We start from the raw sequence: 20,262 nt of genomic DNA, 5'->3' as shown, positions 1-20,262 counted from the left end.
TAATTATGACATGATTATGACATCATGGCCGTTAATAAATGCTTATGACAGATGTCATTAAGTATCATCTGGCAAATTACGTCCCCAACACTGCATATATGTCCAGCTCGGATCTTTTGCATCTATTCAAAAGTGAGATCATTTGCCGGATGACACAAAATGACATCCGTCATGATGTCATTAATGCTCATGGCAGTGTCGTGTCATAATTATGATGGTCTTATGACAGTTTTATGGTGCCACTGTCAAATAAAGTTTTAACAAATACCAGAGCTAGCAATTTATAAAACAACTGGAAGAGTAACTGAAGAAATAATTAGGACAGAAAATGCATTTTGATTGTTATTTAATATTTGTAGCGCTACAACAGTGACGACAACAGTGTTGACAGCAGAGGGAGCAGTGATGGCCAAATGAAGCTTCTTGAAGCAATGAAGCTTTGCATCCAATTGGTTCAAAGCTTTATGGTGGCTCATTTGGTCTTATGACAGTCTTATGATGCCGCTGTCACAAAAAGTGTTACCGGTTAATATAGTTTGGTGTAAATATCCCATAATACAGTAAGGACAGCTGAGGCTTGTTGTCCAGTGCGGCTTATCTATGAAAAAATGCTGTTTTCGTGTCAAATTTGGTGGGTGGCGTCTTATAGTCAGGTGCGCCTTATAGTCCAGAAATTACGGTATGTTAGCCATTTGTTCTTTTGTCGTTCTTAGATCCTTATTCATTATTTTTTATACCGTTTGAGGCTCAGCTCAGGTATTTTAATTTTTTATGTTCCTTTTCCGATTACTCGATTATTCGAACTAACTGGTTCATCGATTTATCTACTACTAGAATAATCGATAGTTGCAGCCCTAGTTCTTTATCATACAAAAGGTACAAAAGGCTTGTGGTCGCACAAAACCTGGTATACACTGATATGACTACAAGTACTTACGTAAGTACTTACTGATATGGAGTGCAGATGTTTGGTCATTTTGTCTTGCAATTATGATGACATTTTTAAAATTTTCTTAAATGAATGTTTATTTACCAGAATCTGCAGGTAGCATTACCATTTATTTAATAAGGAATAAATGCTAGTCAATTATCATTATTGATTAGAGGTGAAACGAATACTTGAGCAACTCGAGTAACTCGAGTTTAAAAACTGATCCGAGTAATTTTAGGGGCAGTTTACATGGCGACTCTGCGACACAAAGACGCAATGACTGAGTTGCGGTCTCGCCTCGCGTGCATATGGTGCCGGCGAAGACGAAAGGCGAAAACGAAAAATTCTGAATCCTGCCTCCAAAGTGAAAGAATCCGTTTGCGGGGGGTTGAGGGGGGCTTCCTCGGAATGCATATCAAAGGCTCCTGCCGCGCGAGACCGCGCCGTTAACGTCAGCACTCGTACACGTCACATTGGGCGTGCGCAGCGCTGCTACTAAACATTAAAAACAGCAAATATGGCGGAATGTCAGCTTTAATTTACTGTTTTAATAATATTTTTAAATTAAATATGTTGAACATTTCAGTTTTTGTGCCTTTTTGAACAAAAGATAAATGACATCGCTTCGAATAGGCAGGCATATTTTTTTTCCGGGCTGAGGGAGCTTGGTGGGTCAAAGTGCATCATTCGCTGTCGCCCAGTAAATCTGCACTGCCCCCTAGGGCTTGGCATGAATACTACATTTTTTTTATGCGGAATTGCGACATTGTTCAAATGGAAATGCAAATGCAAATTTGAAATTGTTCGTATTCTCAGAGAGTCACCATGTAAACGGCCCCTTATTCACCTCAAGAAATCCTTTAATTTTGCCTGCTCTAAGCATCACGTTTTGCCCGGACTCATTTTAATGCGGGACAACGCGCTGACGTCACATGCGTAGAAGAAGAAGCAATAAAAAAAATACCTGACTGCAGCCGACAGCCGTTACAAACTGTGCCGACGTTGCTAAAAACTACTCCCGCATGTTGCTACGGTGGTAGCAGGTAGCGTCTGATGCGTGTCATTGATATCACATATACGTAGAACTTGATGCGAAATTATCAACTTTGCGGCGTTAATAAAACAGCCGCCATCTTAAAGCAGTACACTTCTCAGCGCTCATAAATAAGATTAACGTTACTGTCACTTCGCTCACGTAATGTTATCCCTGCAGAGGGCTAGGTTTCTATTCATTATGACCACTGTCGATGCGTGGCTAGCTGTTACATACAGGCTTTATTTAATCTGTGAAAACAGCGCAAAATAGCGTAAAATAAAAACTTAATAATGCTAACTGTCAATTTTAGCTCAGTAGTCATTGCTGGATAAAACACCAAGTAGCACTGGTGCCTAATGTGCTCCACTACAGCACAGCATTTATTTTGAACACTGCAAGAACTCAAAATCCTATCAGGACTTACAGTTTAGACTAACTAACTAAAACTTAACTAGAACTTATAGCTTGACACAAGTGGCAATTCAATTGAAACACGTGGGAAAAACACCTAACCTTTAAGTGGTGTGTGTTATCAAGCGTAATGACGTTTTTAGGTAAGAAATATATTTTTTTTTTATAAGCTCTTAAAGTTTTTTGAGTGAAAGCAGTGAATTAGTCTTTTTTGTTTGTTTGTTTTAGTCACATTTGAGATGCAATTGTTGGCTGTTTTCAACAATGTACATGGAAAATAAAGACATTGACTGACTGAAAATGGTTCAATATTAGATGAAATGTCTTGTTTCCTCATCTATATGTATAATTGCTCTCCGATGACTCGATTAATCGATAGAATTTTCAGTCGATTACTCGATTACTAAAATATTCGATAGCCACAGCCCTATTATCGATAGTACCAACTGTTATTGTTGTTATACGTATTTAATACACTACACTTTGTTACAACTGTGTTTTTCATTGTGCTTAGTAAGGAAAGTTGAGTTCTGTTCTCTTGCACAATGAGTAATACAATTCCACTTGCCTGGGTGATGTGCAGTTTAGTGTGGTGCACACAACCAGGCAACTCCCACCCACAGATTTCAAGAAAAGAACATCACTGCAAAGCGACAGTGAAATAACTCATATTTCACCAAATGGAATACAGTGGTACCTCTACATACGATCACTTCGACACACGATCTTTTCGACATCCGACGTAAAATTTGAGCCGCCATTTGTTTCTACATCCGACGAGTTGCTCGAAATACGACGACATGACAGCACTGCAAACGAACGCACGGTGGATTTTCTTGTGTGAGAAATCAACACAGTTTTCAAAAAAAGTTGATACAGTTGGAGAAACAAGGAAAAAAGTGATGCTTACCTTTGAAATGAAGATGCAAGTTATAGAAAAATATGAGCTTGGGGTGCGCGTCCCTGAACTGGCTCAACAATACAGCTCCGTGGTCCTCTTCCGACCACCGTTCGCCACTATTTATAAGTTAAGGTGACAATTATCATTGTGGTAACATTGCCAAGGAAATCGCCAGCTTCGTCACGTTTTTATCATTTATTTCAGAACTTATCCAACACAAAACGCCCATTGTCTTAAGCAGTTGACTGCTCTCAAGAAAACGAAAGTATTATCTCTACCGCACCGACCTATCTCACTGAGGCGTCAGCTTCGCGGTGCGTTCAGGGACAGTAAAAAGTGTCCGCCATATTAGAATCCGATTCGTTACATTATTTACAGGAATAATTATTAATTATTCTTCTTATTATTATATTACTCTGAATTATTTATTTATAACTTATTTGTTTTTCTATGTTTAATTGCCATTTGTAACAGTGCCAGCAGTATTTATTAAGAATTTAGTGTATGTTTTTAGGCTTTGGAACGAATTAATGGAATTATAATGTATTCCTATGGGAAAATCCTGCTCGACATACGACCATTTCGACTTACAAACAAGGTCCTGGAACGAATTAAATTCGTATGTAGAGGTACCACTGTAAATATATATTCCTGAGTATTGTCAAATTCTTCCCTTTTTTGTTTGAAAAATTCCTTATTTTAAAATGTATGTTGCAACACTAATATCGTTCTTAAGTTTGCCGACAGGATTTTTAATCATCTGTTCTTCAAATCCATATCCTAGTTAGCCACAATTCTATAAATGAGATTTAAATAAAATTCTGCAACTTTAATGACATTTTCAAAAGTGAGCTAAGCATTTGGCACCTTGGGTTGTTTTACCTCATGTCAAAGTTTGCCACTCAAGAAGCAGAGACACATGAGCTCCTTGCTTAAACCTGTTATGTTCTTACACGGTCTTAACTGTTGCACACTATGTATGTCTGTTGGTCCCAGGAAAGCAACTGGATTTCACCGTACCATCAAGTCAAAACACACGGCGTCAACGTAAACATAACATCCTTTATCTGGGCGCAAATGAATCAGCAGCATTAGATTGCATATTTATATAAACTGTGTGTAGACTGATGACACCACAAACATACAACACAGTCGGTTCAACTTGCTGCAATGAAACTTTTGGCCTTGGGCGCTATTTCTTTTGTTTCCTTTGCAGGGTGGAGGAAAGGGAGGGGGGAAGGAGATGGAGCCTCGCACACACAAAGGCTAATTTGTTTGTTAGTAAAGAGAAGCTCTCGCTTTCTCCACTTCCTGATGAGGCCACTATTATTACAATAGGGGTCAGTCTGGAGTGGCTAGTGGGTCGGCATTGGGCAGTTGTGGGTCATTAGGGCGAGAAAGGCCTTCTAGCAAACCTTAACACAAATACCTACAGTCAATACTAAAAGTGAAATGTTTAGCAGCAGGAAAAATTGAAACTTTTCAAATCTATCAATCAATCAAAGACTCTCCCATACCTATACACAAACTCACTGATTCTAGGCAATGAAGGATATCCCATTCCTGTTTTCACTTCACACTGCTGAGTAAACAACCATATCTGGGTAGCGTAACGGGATCAGTCGGCTTGTGTTTATGATTGATAAACCTTGACCCCAAACCCTACACAGGCCCTCCTCCTAGCTCAAACATGACCCCCTTTTTGCAACTCCGCATGCTAATCAACCGCAAGCTTAACAGCCTCCTAATCTGATTTGAATTGGGTAAACAAGGGGCTATTTTTAAACTAAATTAGTATGCCTTACAGCAGGCGACACCGCCAGCGTCAAATATAGACACCGAATGTTTTTGCGTTGTCCATCATCATGCCACTGACACTGAGCATTCTGGGAAAACATATAATTGCATCCTTTGCCAGGCATGCAGTTGTAAAGTGTAGCGAGATTAGGGAAGACATTCTTCTCTCGCAGTATGATGAGTTCAAGGACAGCCTATGCAAGGGCGTAGGTTTGCATAGGGACGGTAGGGACATGACACTACCAACTTTTCAGGATGCTCAAATTGTCCCCACCAACCTTTAAGCAACCTTTTAATGCATTATATAATGAGTTCAGTTACACAGATAATTTAGGTTGTCTTCCCATATGTTGTAAAGATAAAATCGACCCTATCAATATTAAGTGAATTATTTTCAAACTTGCATTTACCCCCTTTAACTTGCTGAATGCGCCGGTCCACTTTTTCCCTCATCAAACGCACGTTTGATTAGTTGATGACTTGACCCATCCCCGACACACACACGCTTTAAAGATAATACTCCAACAACAGTTTGCCTTTAAGACCCAGTGTATTGGTCAGCTTTCTTTCAGAAAGAAAGAAGGAAAAAAAAGTCCTGCGCTAAAGAGAAAAACAGTCCCAATGGCATAGATTTTAACATGTATTTTACAAATGAAATGCCTCAATGAATTTTTCTTATGAACAGTTTTCAAGAGCTTTATTGGTGGATTTTCTCAAGTTAAAGCACCACACAGAAATTAATGAATTTAATTGTGTAAGCAGGATCTGTCTATTATTCTTATTAATTACAGGTGTTTTAGCTCATTTCAATTTATTTTATTTAAATGGGCTATTATTTATTTTATTATGTGTTTGTATTTTACAAATGTGATGTAGTATTCATTTATATTGTATATTTTATGTTGTAAAACTTTAGTTCCTATGTGAATATTAGTTCCTACTTGTTTTGTTGTAGTAGGAGGGCTTTTTATTGAACACGGGGTCGTGTTGGTTATTATTATAGCAGAGAAGACGACGTAAATCAACAAAGACAAGTCAACTGTGCCCCGATCTACCACTCAAGAGATCTGCTGGACTCAAAAAGAAAGTTACGATTGCATATTAGTTTGAAAATCGACTGGTTCCACCGTATTTTTACACGAGTGACTTCCGGTCTGCTAGCTAGTAGTATTGACGCAGGAGGGCCGCGTCTCACGTCCAATAATAAACTCTGCCGTTCTTTTTGCGTGCATCGCATTGAGCCGCTTCTGGGACGCATCTAACACGCGGCCGCACTGGACTGGTGTGTATTGGCTGATTGACTTTAATGCCCGCGTTTCACTGCGTTCTCGGGGTGGCCACGTTGTCGCGGCGTTGACGTTTCTTACTGTCCTACCGTGTTGGTCCTCATTATAGTAGAGAAGACGGAGTAAATATATTCTACACAAAGAAACTGTAACCTGATCGACTCGCAGCCTCGAAAAGTAAGGGTTAAATTACGTCAGAAACTCGTTCGGTAAGCCTCCGTTCCGAACCGACCACCAAGTACCGAAACGGTTCAATACGAATACATGTACTGTTACACCCTTAGTGAATTTGCTAACCTGCAAAACTCGAGTAGGAAGCTGCTTAGAGGGAAGTGTCCTTCTGTTTGTGTTTTCTATTGTTAACGTTAATTAAACTGAGAAATGTAGTGAACTCTGCTGGAAACTATAGAACCAGAAAAATGTGAGCAAGAAGCTGCTTAGAGAGAGACAGAAGCTGCATAACCTCATATATTGCTCACACAACACGCACAAACCATTGTGATCGACTGATCGATCGTTATCAACATAATGAGCACCCCTGATTTAGCATTAGAGCTGAAACGAGTACTCGAGCAACTCGAGTAACTCGAGTTTAAAAACTGATCCGAGTAATTTTATTCACCTCGAGTAATCGTTTATTTTGACAGCTCTAAGCATCACGTTTTGCTAGGACTACTTTTAATGCGGGACAACGCGCTGTCACGTGCGGAGAGGAAGAAGGGGGAAAAAAAAAAAAAAACTTACCGCAGCCGACAGCCGCCACAAACGACGCCGACGTTGCTAAATACTAGCCCGCACAATGCTACATTGGTAACAGGTAGCGTCTGGTGCGTCTCATTGAGATCACATGTATGTTGAACTAGATGCGAATTGACAGACTCGGCCGCGTCTGGGCAGCGTTTGTAAACAGCCGCCATCTTAAAGCAGTACAGCGCTAAGCGCTAATAAAGAGCGCTAAGCGCTAATAAAGAGCGCTAATAAAGAAGATTACCGTTACTGTCGCTACTAGCTCACGTGACGTTAGCCCTGCGGAGGGCTAGGTTTCAATTAATTATGACCACTGTCGATGCGTGGCTAACGTGTCTTACATACAGGCTTTAACATAACATAGCATTGTGGAGTGATGAGGGTGTAAAATAAAAACGTAATCATGCTAACTATCAATTTTAGCTCAGTAGTCATTGCTGGATAAAACACCAAGTAGCACTGGTCCCTAATGTGCTCCAATACAGCCTGTATCATACATTTATTTTGAACACTGCAAAAACTCAAAATCCTATCAGGACTTACAGTTTAGACTAACTTAAAACTTAACTAGAACTTGAACTAGAAATGGCTTGACACAAAGAGAAGTTCAATTGAAACACGTGGGGGGAAAATCCTAACTTTTAAGTGATGTGTGTTATCAAGTGTAACGGCATTTTTAGGTAAGATATATATATATATTTTAATAAGATCTAAAAGTTTTTTGAGTGAAAGCAGTGAATAAGTCTTTTTTTTTTTTTTTTTTAATTCCAGTTACATCTGAGATGCAATTGTTGGCTGTTTTCAACAATATACATCGAAAATAAAGACATTGATTGACTGAAAATGGTTCACGATTAGATGAAATGTCATGTTTTCTCATGTACATGTATAATTGCTCTTCACCTAGAAATATATTTGTTTTATCCGATTACTCGATTAACCGATAGAATTTTCAGTCGATTACTCGATTACTAAAATATTCGATAGCTGCAGCCCTATTTAGCATATCAATTAATTAGGTTCATATTCGTGAAAAATGTAGCCCTGACCCCTGTTCACCCAATCTGTTTGGTCTTATTAATGTCCCATCCCGAGCAAAAAGTGTACATGCCGGTTATGCTGTTATATTGTCCCTACCAATGTTGAGACGAAACCTACGCCCTTGAGCATATGGTTTTCGTTTCGGGCATCTCATGACAGCAGCAATGTTGTCCAGTTGTAAGCCTGGGGCAACACATTTCTAATTGTGTTGCTTTATTTTTCTAGCTGAACATTCATTTCATAAAATAAAAATCAGAACAGAGCCGGAAAAAAAAAAAAAAAAAAAAACATTTTATAAAAATACATGGGGTACGAGAAGTAAAGGCGTTTTTAAAAACTGCACTACGAGGAACTGAGAAGTAATGTAGTACTAGTAAGAATAATGTATTTATGTACAGAAAAAAGTACGAGAAATAAAGTGGTCATTAAATTGAGAAACTGCTGTGTTGAGAAAAAGTTCAATATTTTGGTAAAGAAAAAGTGTAATGATTATATTTTTTTTATCATATGAGAATAAGTTGTTTCAAAAAAGGCACATTGTATTGCAATAAATAAAATAATAAACTTTTGACAGTAAAACCTGTTGTGTTTAATGATGTTAAAAGAAAAAGTGGTAACCACAAAAAATTGGGGAATTTGAAATAAAATCAAGTCAGAATATCACCAAAAATGTCATAATACTGTGGGGGACCATCGTGTAACAAAGGAATGAAGCTGCTTAGACATGAAATGTTGCATAATTATGGAATGCATGATCAAGACAAATAAAATCACTAACTTTTGGAAGTTAAGAACTGCAATGTGGCCTACGACGAAATTGATATTGACAACCCATATAAGTGCTTGTTGTAACCTCAGTGTGTTACAAAAGAATGCTACAAAAGTAATCTGATTACGGGGATTATCGCATGTACTGCGTCACCATTTGATTCATTTGCGCATGTAAAAATGTAACTGAAAAAAGGAGAGGCAATGACGTCAAACGTCATGGCGGAGCAGTTCTGTCCCTTCAACTCCCCTAAACACCTGCCACATGAGCTAAATGTAATCTTTGCAATACCGGAGGTCATCTGACTGCTGGTCTGGTGGAGCACTTCCCCTCAATGGACCTCACGTCATTCACTAGGTGGGGGGGCTGCCACGGAGGGCCTCGAACGAGCAATACCACAACCCTAAACAGTAACACGACACTTGCAGGCACATCACAGATCTTCCATCTGTCGGGAAGGCCTACACGCCTGAGAAATATTTCAACATCATACTCGATCACTCCTTCATACATAATTAAAGTTCCTTCACACAAAAGAAACAGTTTATGCATGAGATTGACACAAAGTGGAAAAATGTGCTGTGGTTTAACGGCTACAGGTAGATTTAAAATAAATATATAAATATTTTTTAGGAAATCATGGAAATTGTGTCCTCTAAACCAATGAGAAAAAGGACCCAAATTTTGAAAGTTGAGTGTTAGGGATAATGGCATGGGGAACTTGCACATCGGTGAAGGCACTCTTCATTCTGAACAGGTTGTACAGGTTTTGAAGCATCATAATGTGTGTTGCCATCCAGGCAACATCTCTTTCAGGGATGTCATTTCTTATTTCAGCAAGAAAACCCCAAGCTACATTCTGCATTTACAAAATAATTGCTATAAAGCAGCAGTGCAGAGTTGCAGACCTGTCTCCAATTGAAAATGTGTCACGTTATGAAATACGACAAAGGAGACACTGGACTGTTTTTGAGAAATTGGAAGTTGTACATCAGGCAAGAATGAGAAAGAATTACAAAATTATACACAAAGAATAGTATAAAACTAATGAAAAATTCAATCTTCGGTTGACACGTGCTTTTTAAAACTAAAAGAGAAAATCGCTCCTTCAGCAAGGTTAGACATCAAGTATGAAAAGGGATGTATCATTCATGATTCTTGGTTTCGTTTTAACTGTGGAAATTAAGGGGCAGTTTACACGGCGACTCTGCGACACGAAGACGCAATGACTGTGTTGCGGAGTTGCCTCGCGTGCATATGGTGTCGGCGAAGACGGAAGGGGAAGACGAAAAATTCTAAATTCTGCCTCCCAAGTGTAAGAATTCGATTGCGGGGGATTGAGAGAGGCTGTCTCCGCATGCATATCAAAGGCTCCCGCGGCGCGACACCGCGCAGATAACGTCAGCACTCATACACGTCACATTGGGCGTGCGCAGCGGTGCTACTAAACATTAAAAACAGCAAATATGGCGGAATGTCGGCTTTAATTTACAATATTTTTAAATTAAATATGTTGAATGTTTCAATTGTTGTGCCTTTTTGAACAAAAGAAAAATGCCATCGCTTTGAGTGGGCGGGCATATTTTTTCCGGGCTGAGGAAATTTGGTGCATCATTCGCTGTCGCCTTGTAAATCTGCACTGCCCCCTAGGGCCTGGCATGAATACTACATCGTTTTCATGCGGAATTGCAACATTTTTCGAATGGAGATGGTCTATATAAATGCAAACATGAAATTTTTCATCTTCTCGGAGAGTCACCATGTAAACGGCCTCTAGATTTCACCAGCTTAACAATCAAGTGACACAACGTGAAAGAGCTAAGTCATCTCACACAATATGCCGTATGCTATTGAATAGGGGTGTGACAAAATAACGAAATGGTGATATATCATGATACTTTGTATCCCAAAAGGTTATCGATATGCTCCTGTCAAGAATTGAGGTATTGTTTTAAAAAGGTGTCAATGCTTTTAGAAAAACAAAAAAGAACCATCAAGTTGCTACCAAAATCTTCCACCATAATAGTGTCTCAGTTAACTCTAAGGCTGCCACTGACGGTGCTCAACGCCCAATCCATTTAGACTGGGAACGTTCATTCAAAGCCAGGGCATTCACAGCCATTCGGTCCGATTTTCGGGGAATTTACAGGTCACTTGCTGTTCATTTTAGGGAATTTACAGGTCATTTCCTATTTAGTTTGAGTCACTACCTATTTATTTGGGTGATTCCCAGGACACTTCCTGCTCTCTAACTCAAAATAAACAGGAAGTGACCCATAAAATACCCCAAAATCAACAGGAAGTAACTGAAAATCAACAGGTAAATGACCTTAAATGGCCCAGAATTACCTAATTGCCTGGCATTGGCTGCCACTGACGGCCATAGTTCATTCGCTGCCACCCTCCCAGTTCAAATGGATTGGACGTCTACTAGTGATAAACACACAGCCGAAGGATGAAAATTGTGTTTATCTGTTTATTAGTTGCTTGTAGAATATCCTAGAATGATTTCCTGACCAATGTATCGATAATCATTGTATCGCCATATCGTCAGATCATCGTTATTGTGAGCTTTGTATCGCAAATCGTATCTTATCCTGAGGTACCAAGAGGTTCCCACTCCTACTATTGAATACGTACGGATGGCGGCAGAGACTCACACACATACCCAAGTGGAGGACGCTTCACTTAATATCTAGTGTTTAATTAAGCATTGAAAAGCTCAGCTGGCAACCCAAGAGTACATCGTTTGGCGTTAAACTACTCGCCACACTTGCTTCACACTTCCAGTCACATGGGAAATTTAGAAAAAGGTTACCACAGTATAATCAAGAATGTGAAAAGCATGATTTTTCTGATCAATATTACTTCAAAACAACAGAAGATAGACATGCGTGTCATCTGGTTAATGATAGCGTAAAACTTACTGTAATCGGAGCCGTAATTAACTCCTTTGCTGCCAATTGACGCCAACAGACATCCAATCCATTTGAAGAGAAGTTGGCCAGCTGCTCACAGTTCAAATGAATTAGACATCTATCGACGTCAAACTTGTCATTATTTAAAAAAAAAAAAAAAAAATCTCATTTTCATTCAAATCATTCTCATGCAACATATCCCTTTTATAATTAATGGAATGGTGAAGAATAGTTAGACCTCACAGGAAGCGACAAGAAAACCTGACATCTGTACTCCAAAGACCAAGCAATGCTATTGGTCATCAGTTTAATCATTCCAATCAAAGGCTTCACATACACGCACACACATCTTGCAATCAACAAAAACACGCCTGTTTTAAACCGTGGATATTTTTACACATGCTATTTCCAAGGTCTTGTCGGTGAACTCCCATCACAGGCTTCCTATTGCCGCATGCTTGGATGCCGGGGCAAGGAACGTTGACTGTGGTTGAAGTTGAAAGATAATTAAACTATAAAGGAATGTACAAATTAATCATAAGCGCAAAATGAGGAAATAATGGAACCAATGCAGCCAACGCAAGCCATTTTTCAATTAAAATCAAACAGAACAAAAATAATTTAAAAACTACTTTCTACGAACTCTGCTGTATTGTGCACCAGGACGTGTTAAGATATTTGATGGATAGTTTTGTACCCTGTGGGGAAATTGAGAAAATACTGGCACTTTGAATGGTTCTCGCTCAAGGGCGTAGGTTTGGTCTCAATATTGGTAGGGACGATATAACAGCATAACTTGCATGTACTTTTTGCTAGGATCAGGACATTAATAAGACCAAACAGATTGGGTGAAGGGGGTCAGGGCTACATTTCTCACGAATATGAATGTAATTAATGGATCAGCTAAATAATCAATGCAAAATAAATCTGTATTGACTTTCACACTGCAAATTTATAACGTCTTAGTCTAATAACTTTTCTTAAATCTAGTTGAATAATTCCCTCCATCTTGTTTTGAGTGTTAAAGACTAGTTAACAGATTAATGGGTCATATTATTCCATTTACTTTAAGTAAATATTACCATTTGTTCTTATTGAACCCACACACCTAAAAGTTGGTAATTTTTCACCTAAATCAAGAAAAAAATGGTTTCAGATAATGTTTAGAACAATATTCTTGAATTACCGTAATTTCCCGAATATAACGCGCACCCGTGTATAACACGCACCACAACTTTACCTGTAAAATCTAGGGAAAATTCTTGCACCCGTGTATAAAGCGCACCCTAATTTTAGCACCAATAAATATGAGTCTCGTGTCTCGAACTTTTATAGAGTACGCAGTTGCAGCAGGGAAGAGTTTAGTTAAGGAAACAGCCGGAAGTAAACAAATGTCCCGTGATTTGCGTGCAAGACGTACGTTGTTACTTTGTTAGTTTCAATGTAAATAAAACAACGTGGCTTGGCTCAGTGGTTCGACACTCTTCCTCAGACTCCTGTCCTAGCTTGCCACATGATCAACATTTATACGAAACGGATCGCCATATACGTTCTCTTCAAGACAACAACGCCATGTGCCGGCATGTTGTAACGATAAGGTAAGAAAAATGTACCGGTAAATAATAAACGAATAGTTCAAAAAAACATTTTAATTTTATTAGAGGTTAAAAATATCATGAAAACAATTATTTACCACATGAAACTTGATTATTATATCACTGTCGTTCGGATTAGGTAATATTGTGCTGGTCCATGCTTACAATGGAACATGAATCATGATGATTTTTTTTTTTGTTTTTTTTTTTGTCTCCGTCCCTGTACCCGTGAATAACGCGCACCCATGATTTTACGAGTAAATTTTGGGGGGAAAAGTGCGCGTTATATTCGGGAAGTTACGGTAAGAATATTTCAGATTTGTTTGGATTTTTTTGCTTAAAATAAGTGTTTAGATTATGTGCAGATAGCTATTTTTCTTATTTCAAGAAATCTGAGTAGAATTTACTCTTAGCCCTAGCAGATAATTTAACTTATTTCTCGTAAATTTACACTGAAAACAAAGGAATTTAACTAGTTTTAAATGTTTTTGGAGTGCATATGTATTGGTTCAGGTGATACATCGTTCGATTCAAACCTTTGTTTTCAAAAAACTACTAATTAAACATTTTGGAAACTTCCAGAATAAATGTCTGGATATTATTAGTAAATTTAAATTGCAATATTTGAACCTAAATTATATGCAATCATACACAAGAAATACAAACCATGTTAATCATCTCTTAACTATCCAGGAATGCAAAAAAAAAAAAGCATTTGTATTTAAGACCAACTCAGTATTGTGTAAATCAGGGTTCACTAAATCTCGACCTAGGTGCCACTTTTCCTGTCGTGTTTTCCACGTCTCTCTCCCCTGACACACCTGAATCAAATGATTATGTCATCAGCAACCTCCCCAGAAGCCTGATAATGATCCTGATTATTTTGATTCAGGTGTGTTGGAGGAGGGAGACATGGAAAACACGACAGGAAAAGTGGCACCGAGGTCCGGATTTAGAGAACCCTGGTCTAAATAAATCAAATGTAACAAAAAAATTCTTAGGGAATATAAGAAAAAAATGGAGCCTTCCTTCAGATGAAACACTACTCGTTTTTTTTTTTTTGGGGGGGGGGGGGGGGGGGCAAGTCATCAGTCAATAAAACGTGAGTTTGAAGGCAAAAATTGGACTGGCACATTCAGCAGGTGAAAGGGGGTCAATGTAAGTCTGAACATAAAGTAATTCACTTAATAATGGCAGGGTCAATTCTATCCTTACAATATACGGGAATATATTCTAAATTACTTATATCACTGAAGTTATTATATAATGCAAATAAGGTTGCTTAAAAGTTGGTCGGGACAATTTGAACACCCTGAAAACTTTACTGTGTTTCATTTGTTTCGACAGCTTTTCATTAAGTTCGCAATTCTAAGGGCCAATGCAGCAAAATTGAGACTGTGGAGTATACAGTAGGCCTAATGCCATTACAACAGGGAGGGGGCATTAATATCAATATATTGTGACCCAAAATAAATTTATGCACGTCACTACATGTAATATGGTCAAAAGATTAGTCAATTAAGATAACATTAACCGTTATCTGGTGTTAATGATTCTGAAATCCTTCTGCGTGTTAGGATCATCTAGCATGACAGCCAGCGGAGAACAGATGTGTGTCTCTGAACGCAGCAAAATGGCCACATGGTCCAGCCTGGTAGTAACCTTCAGCACCACGCCAGTCATCCTCGGCGTTTTCAAACGTGGGCAAAATGTAACGTGTGTCCTATACGCGACTATTCCCAATAGATATCCTCATAATCATCATTATAGTGATTTTAGTTTGTAAATTAACACAAGGTTAGTAGATTGCTGCCGACCTTGCGCACAGCGAAGCACAATTTTGCCACGATTGCGCGCGTTATTGAACGCACCACTTGGTCAGCCAGTACTCACTCGATTAAACGTCACTTTTTTTTTTCCCAGTATTTATAACAATTGCGATACTACTAATGAAAAAAATAAAAATAATAATGTACATTACGTGCAAAAGACGTTCACTTTTTTAAAAACAGCTATTATTTACTCACTTCAATTTTGTATATAAATATAATATAATATAAAATAGAAAAAACAGGAAGGAAACGCCACTTACTCTCGCCATATGAGGTCCATAGGCACATGGTGGAAAGGGTCGTCAACACAGCCCAGAAAAAGCCTGTGCTCCTGTCCATTAGTAGTTTGTCAGCTCTCATATTCTTTGATTCATTTAAAAAAAAAAAAAAAGAAAGAAAAGCAAAACTTAACAAAATAAATAAAAACTAAAAAGAAATCCAGGAGGATGCTGATGCACGTTAAAGCTACAAAAACGAGCGGAGGGGAAAAACAATGTAGTCAAAATGGGTGGGTAGGCTCTAATATTAGAAAGGAAAAAAATTAAATCACAATAATAAAATTTTGAGAAAACAGTATTATTTCCTCCAAAGTGCACTGATTGCTATAGACGCAACAATACGATGATGGTAATCCCCATCTTCAGTCTCCATGTCTTCTTCTTCAATAACAAAAACAACAGGCCTCAGAATTGGGTTGTATCTACAAAATATCAGCACAAAAATCTAACCCTCTTCCCCACCATCCTCAGCATCCGTAAGCGTAAAAGCCGCTCGCGTGGAATATTGGGGAAAACACCCAAGAAGAAAAATAAGAAGGGTGGCGGCTGCGTGGTGGTGGCCTGGGTAAAAAAATGAATGAAAACTCTGCCTGGTGGGTGTCTTAACGCCGGCAAACCAAGCGAGCTGCACCGGCGTTGGTGCCCGTCGTGGTCCTGCCTGTGGAGGTTGAAGGGTGGGCTCCGGGAAAATGTGCCACGCAACAGCAGAATGGAACTGAACGCGTGCGAAATTTTCGCGTCTTTTTCCACAACTGACGTCTTTTTCTTGTTGTTTCGTCGTCGCCAGAAAGGCGAAAACAAGTCCACGTTGCAGCTGCTAAAATCCCACGGTGAGTGTGTGCGTGTGTACGAGTGGCTCCTCCGTGGAATCTCTGCTGTAAACAAGAGTCGGCTTCTCTCTCGCACACACACGCACACGCACACGCCGGATAAGGTGGCCGGGTGGAAAAACTGTAGTGGATTTGAAAACCCAGGGAGGGATTCCGATTGTCGTGACGTCAGATTAGGCAGAACGGTGTTGAAAGCTGTTTGGACAAAAAGAAAAGCAAAAAAACCCAAAAAGTTTTAGGCCATTTATTCCATATCCTGCTTGACATCAATGTAGTAGTTCATTCTTGTGTTGTTAATCTTACTTTTAAAAAGTAATTAATTACAGTTACAAATTACTTCTCCCAAAAATTACCGTAATTTTCGCACTATAAGGCACACCTGACTATAAGCCGCCACTCACCAAATTCGGCACGAAAACAGCATTTGTTCATAGATAAACTGCACTGGACTATAAACCACAGTTTTTCTCACTGTGTTATGGGATATTAACACCAAAATATATTAACCGGTAACACTTTATTTGACAGCGGTATCAAACGACTGTCATAAGACCAAATGAACTACTATGAACCACTATTCATTGCTTCAAGAAGCTTCATCTGGTTATCACTGCTCGCTTCGGGGAGACAGTCAACCTTTGCTGCCACCTGCTGTCAACACTGTTGTTGTCCAACATGCCTCCTCGCATGCATTGCAGCACTACAAATGTAAATAACAATCAAAATTCACGTTCTGTGCTAATCATATCTTCACTTACTGTTCCAGTTGTTTCATTAATTGCTAGTTATGGTATTTGGTAACACTTTGGACCACTATGAAGCTTTGGACCACTTGGCTGCAAAGCTTCATTGCTTCAAGAAGCTTCATCTGGTTATCACTGCTCGCTTCGGGGAGACAGTCAAACTTTGCTGCCACGTGCTGTCAACACTGTTGTTTTCCAACATGCCTCCTAACATGCATTGCAGCACTACAAATGTAAATAGCAATCAAAATTCATGTTCTGTGCTAATCATATCTTCAGTTACTGTTCCAGTTGTTTCATTAATTGCTAGTTATGGTATTTGGTAACACTTTATTTGACAGTGGCGCCGTAAGACTGTCATTGGACAATCATCCATTCTTGACTCAGCTCAAGCTGTGTGCAGACGCACTCTTCCGAGCTCCCACGAGCAACTTATCTCAACCGATAAGCGCTCAGGGCCAACTCGATTCCCAGTATGGCTCCAAAAAATTTGAAATCTGGAGACTTGGATGAAATAAAATCCTCCCTACAGAAATTGGAGGTCTCCTTGACTGGCTTGATTCGAAGCCAGAATCAAGAAATCGTCAGAGAGCTCCAGTTATTGCGTGCTGAAAACGAGAAATTCAAACAGGCGGTCGAGGAGAGAGATGTTCGCATCAAAAGGCTGGAAACTTTGGTCTGATGATCTCGACCAGTGCCGACGCGCAAATGAGCTCATCATTTAAGGATTACAACTGACGCCTAGCCCAGGTGATACAGTGGCGCAACTGGCAATCGCTAAGCTGAATGAGTATGGGATAAACATGGAACCGCTGGACATCGGTCGCTGCTTTCTGCTCCCATCTGGGGGGAGAGGACCGGCGACGGTGCTCATGAAGCTGGCAGACCACAAGACCAAGACTGCCCTGCTTAACCAGCGCTGCCACCTTAAGGGGTCGAAGATTTTTTTGAATGACAACTTGACTCGCCGAAATGCCGAAATTGCAAGAAAAGCAGGTCAACTCAAGAAAGCTGGGAAAATAGCCAACACCTGGGTCTCGGATTGCAGGATCCTTATCAAGATGCAAGATATGAAGATTAAAGCTATACGGAGTCTTGATGAGTTGACCCCACTCGAAAATTAATGATGACATCTGAAACTATTAAAACTGGATGAACAGATTGACCCAAATGATTAGCTTGATCCGGACTACAACTTCTTCAATAGCATGTTGGATAACTGTAAATACTACTCAGCGGTCCAGTATAACAACTCCGTGGATGTGGACAGTAAGCTGAAACTTATCAATGGCAGGAGTCTTTACAAGAATTTTGAACACATTAAGGATTATCTACTAAAGATAACAAAGGCTCTGACTTTAATTTGCACCACTATAACATGGCACAAATGAATCGGGCATCTTGTTTGTCAATGAAAATTTTAAGTTTGAAATCCTACATGACATGTCAATTAGGATTTACAATCTCCTGGAATGTATTACAATTGAGCTCCTTATCCCCAATTGCAAAAACATAATTATCTGCTGTGTCTACCGAGCTCCTGATTCAAATGTCCAGCTGTACTGAGTATATGAAAAAGATACTGTTTAAAACGAATAATAATCATGTCTTTTGTTGTGGAGACATTAATCTTGTGATAAAATATGTACAACATGTTGTTTGATTTTTCCTCATACATTCATGTCTGATGAAACTGTTACAGTGATCTTTGTGTGTGGAAATTGTTGCCACCATGTACACATTAGGAATGTACCCTTTAAAGAGACTTATAAGATAAGCATTTTGAGTCGCTACTCGCACCAGCTGTGATAACACATCAACACTTTTGCCACACACATAGCCACAACAAAATGTTCCCACCACAAATAGATGCTAGAATGTCAGGGACAATGACAAAGCCATAACCTTGTACGCCCTGAAACTCAGGCCACTAATTTTGTGCACGAGACTGCTGTATGATCAACAACCGCAATGGAGCTGCTTGACTGGACACCGAGTTATTGTTCAGACCCAGATTGTTGATTGTGTTATTGTACAGTTTGTGACCATGTGATTTACGTAACTGTACCATGTCTGATTGTGCGTCTTTAGCTGTATGGGGGGACGGGAAAATGATAAGCATATGCTTCCTCCCGTCTGCCTTTGTTTTTTTCTTCGGTTCTTCCTTCAGGCAAATCATATCACATTTTGTAATTGTCAATGATTGTCAATGATACCGATGATGATGACAATAAATATTTCATTCATTCATTATCATGACATTACACTGAGTATTTATGAATGCTTATAACAGATGTCATTTAGGGTTATCCGACAAATTATCTCACTTTTGAATGGATGTAAAAGATCCAAGCTGGACAAAAATGGAGTTTGTGACATGATTTTCTGGATGACACTTAATGACATATGCATTCAGTAATGCCTATAATAGTGTCATGTCATAATTATGACGGTCTTTTGACAGTCTTATGATGCCGCTGTCAAAGTGTTTCCTATGAACCCAAATAAATCAACAATTAAGCCGCACTGGACTATAAGCCGCAGGATTCGAAATGAAGGAAAAAAGCGGATTATAGTCAGAAAATTGCGGTAATTGGGTTAGTAACTCAGTTACCTGAATGTAAGAGTAATTAGTTACTTGGCAAAGTAACTGGTGCTACTTTTCATGTTTTTTTTATCCCCCCCGCAAAAAAAAAAATATAGGTCACACTATGTGAAGTTCAAAGGGTTTTTGGCCCTTAAAAAAAAAGGGGGGGGGGGGGGGCGGGGGGTTTAGCACAATTGGCCCTAAACCAATTCTTTACCCTAAAACTAAACTAGACACAGGGGTATTGCGGATATTGCTAGATAGTAATGTTTGCAATGTTTGGAAGTCATTTAATGTTGTGAATCAACTGTTGTTGTTTAAATTGCTCCCGTTATTGCATTAGTTCCCTTCTGTCTACTTTCGACATGTGAAAGTTTTAAAACCGTTCCATCATTTAAAGATAGATAGAAATCAAGATTTTGCCGATTTGTGAGTATCTTCGATAAAAACTTAACTTCCCAGATAGCAGACCGACATTGAATAAACGTTGATTTTCCATAAAAATCATCAGTATGGATGACATCGAAATTTTCAACATCAAGTGACGTTAAAACAACGTT

At 39.1% G+C, this 20,262-nt stretch overlaps 1 protein-coding gene across 1 annotated transcript in view; it reads right to left on the bottom strand.

Moving 5' to 3' along the window:
* LOC130916463 (insulin-like growth factor 1 receptor) overlaps nucleotides 1-16,439 on the bottom strand; it is a 159,817-nt gene extending 143,378 nt beyond the window's left edge. The window contains exon 1 of the mRNA XM_057837207.1: nucleotides 15,525-16,439. Within this exon, the coding sequence (XP_057693190.1) occupies nucleotides 15,525-15,624 (100 nt within the window). The 5' untranslated portion in view covers nucleotides 15,625-16,439. The remainder of the gene's footprint in view (nucleotides 1-15,524) is intronic.
* Nucleotides 16,440-20,262: the final 3,823 nt, after the last annotated feature.

This window comes from Corythoichthys intestinalis, chromosome 5 (genome assembly GCF_030265065.1).
Source record: "Corythoichthys intestinalis isolate RoL2023-P3 chromosome 5, ASM3026506v1, whole genome shotgun sequence".
In the NCBI taxonomy this organism is placed as follows: Eukaryota; Metazoa; Chordata; class Actinopteri; order Syngnathiformes; family Syngnathidae; genus Corythoichthys; species Corythoichthys intestinalis.
The sequence above is the reverse complement of the archived record's forward strand: the minus strand, read 5'-3'. Positions and strand labels throughout refer to the sequence as shown.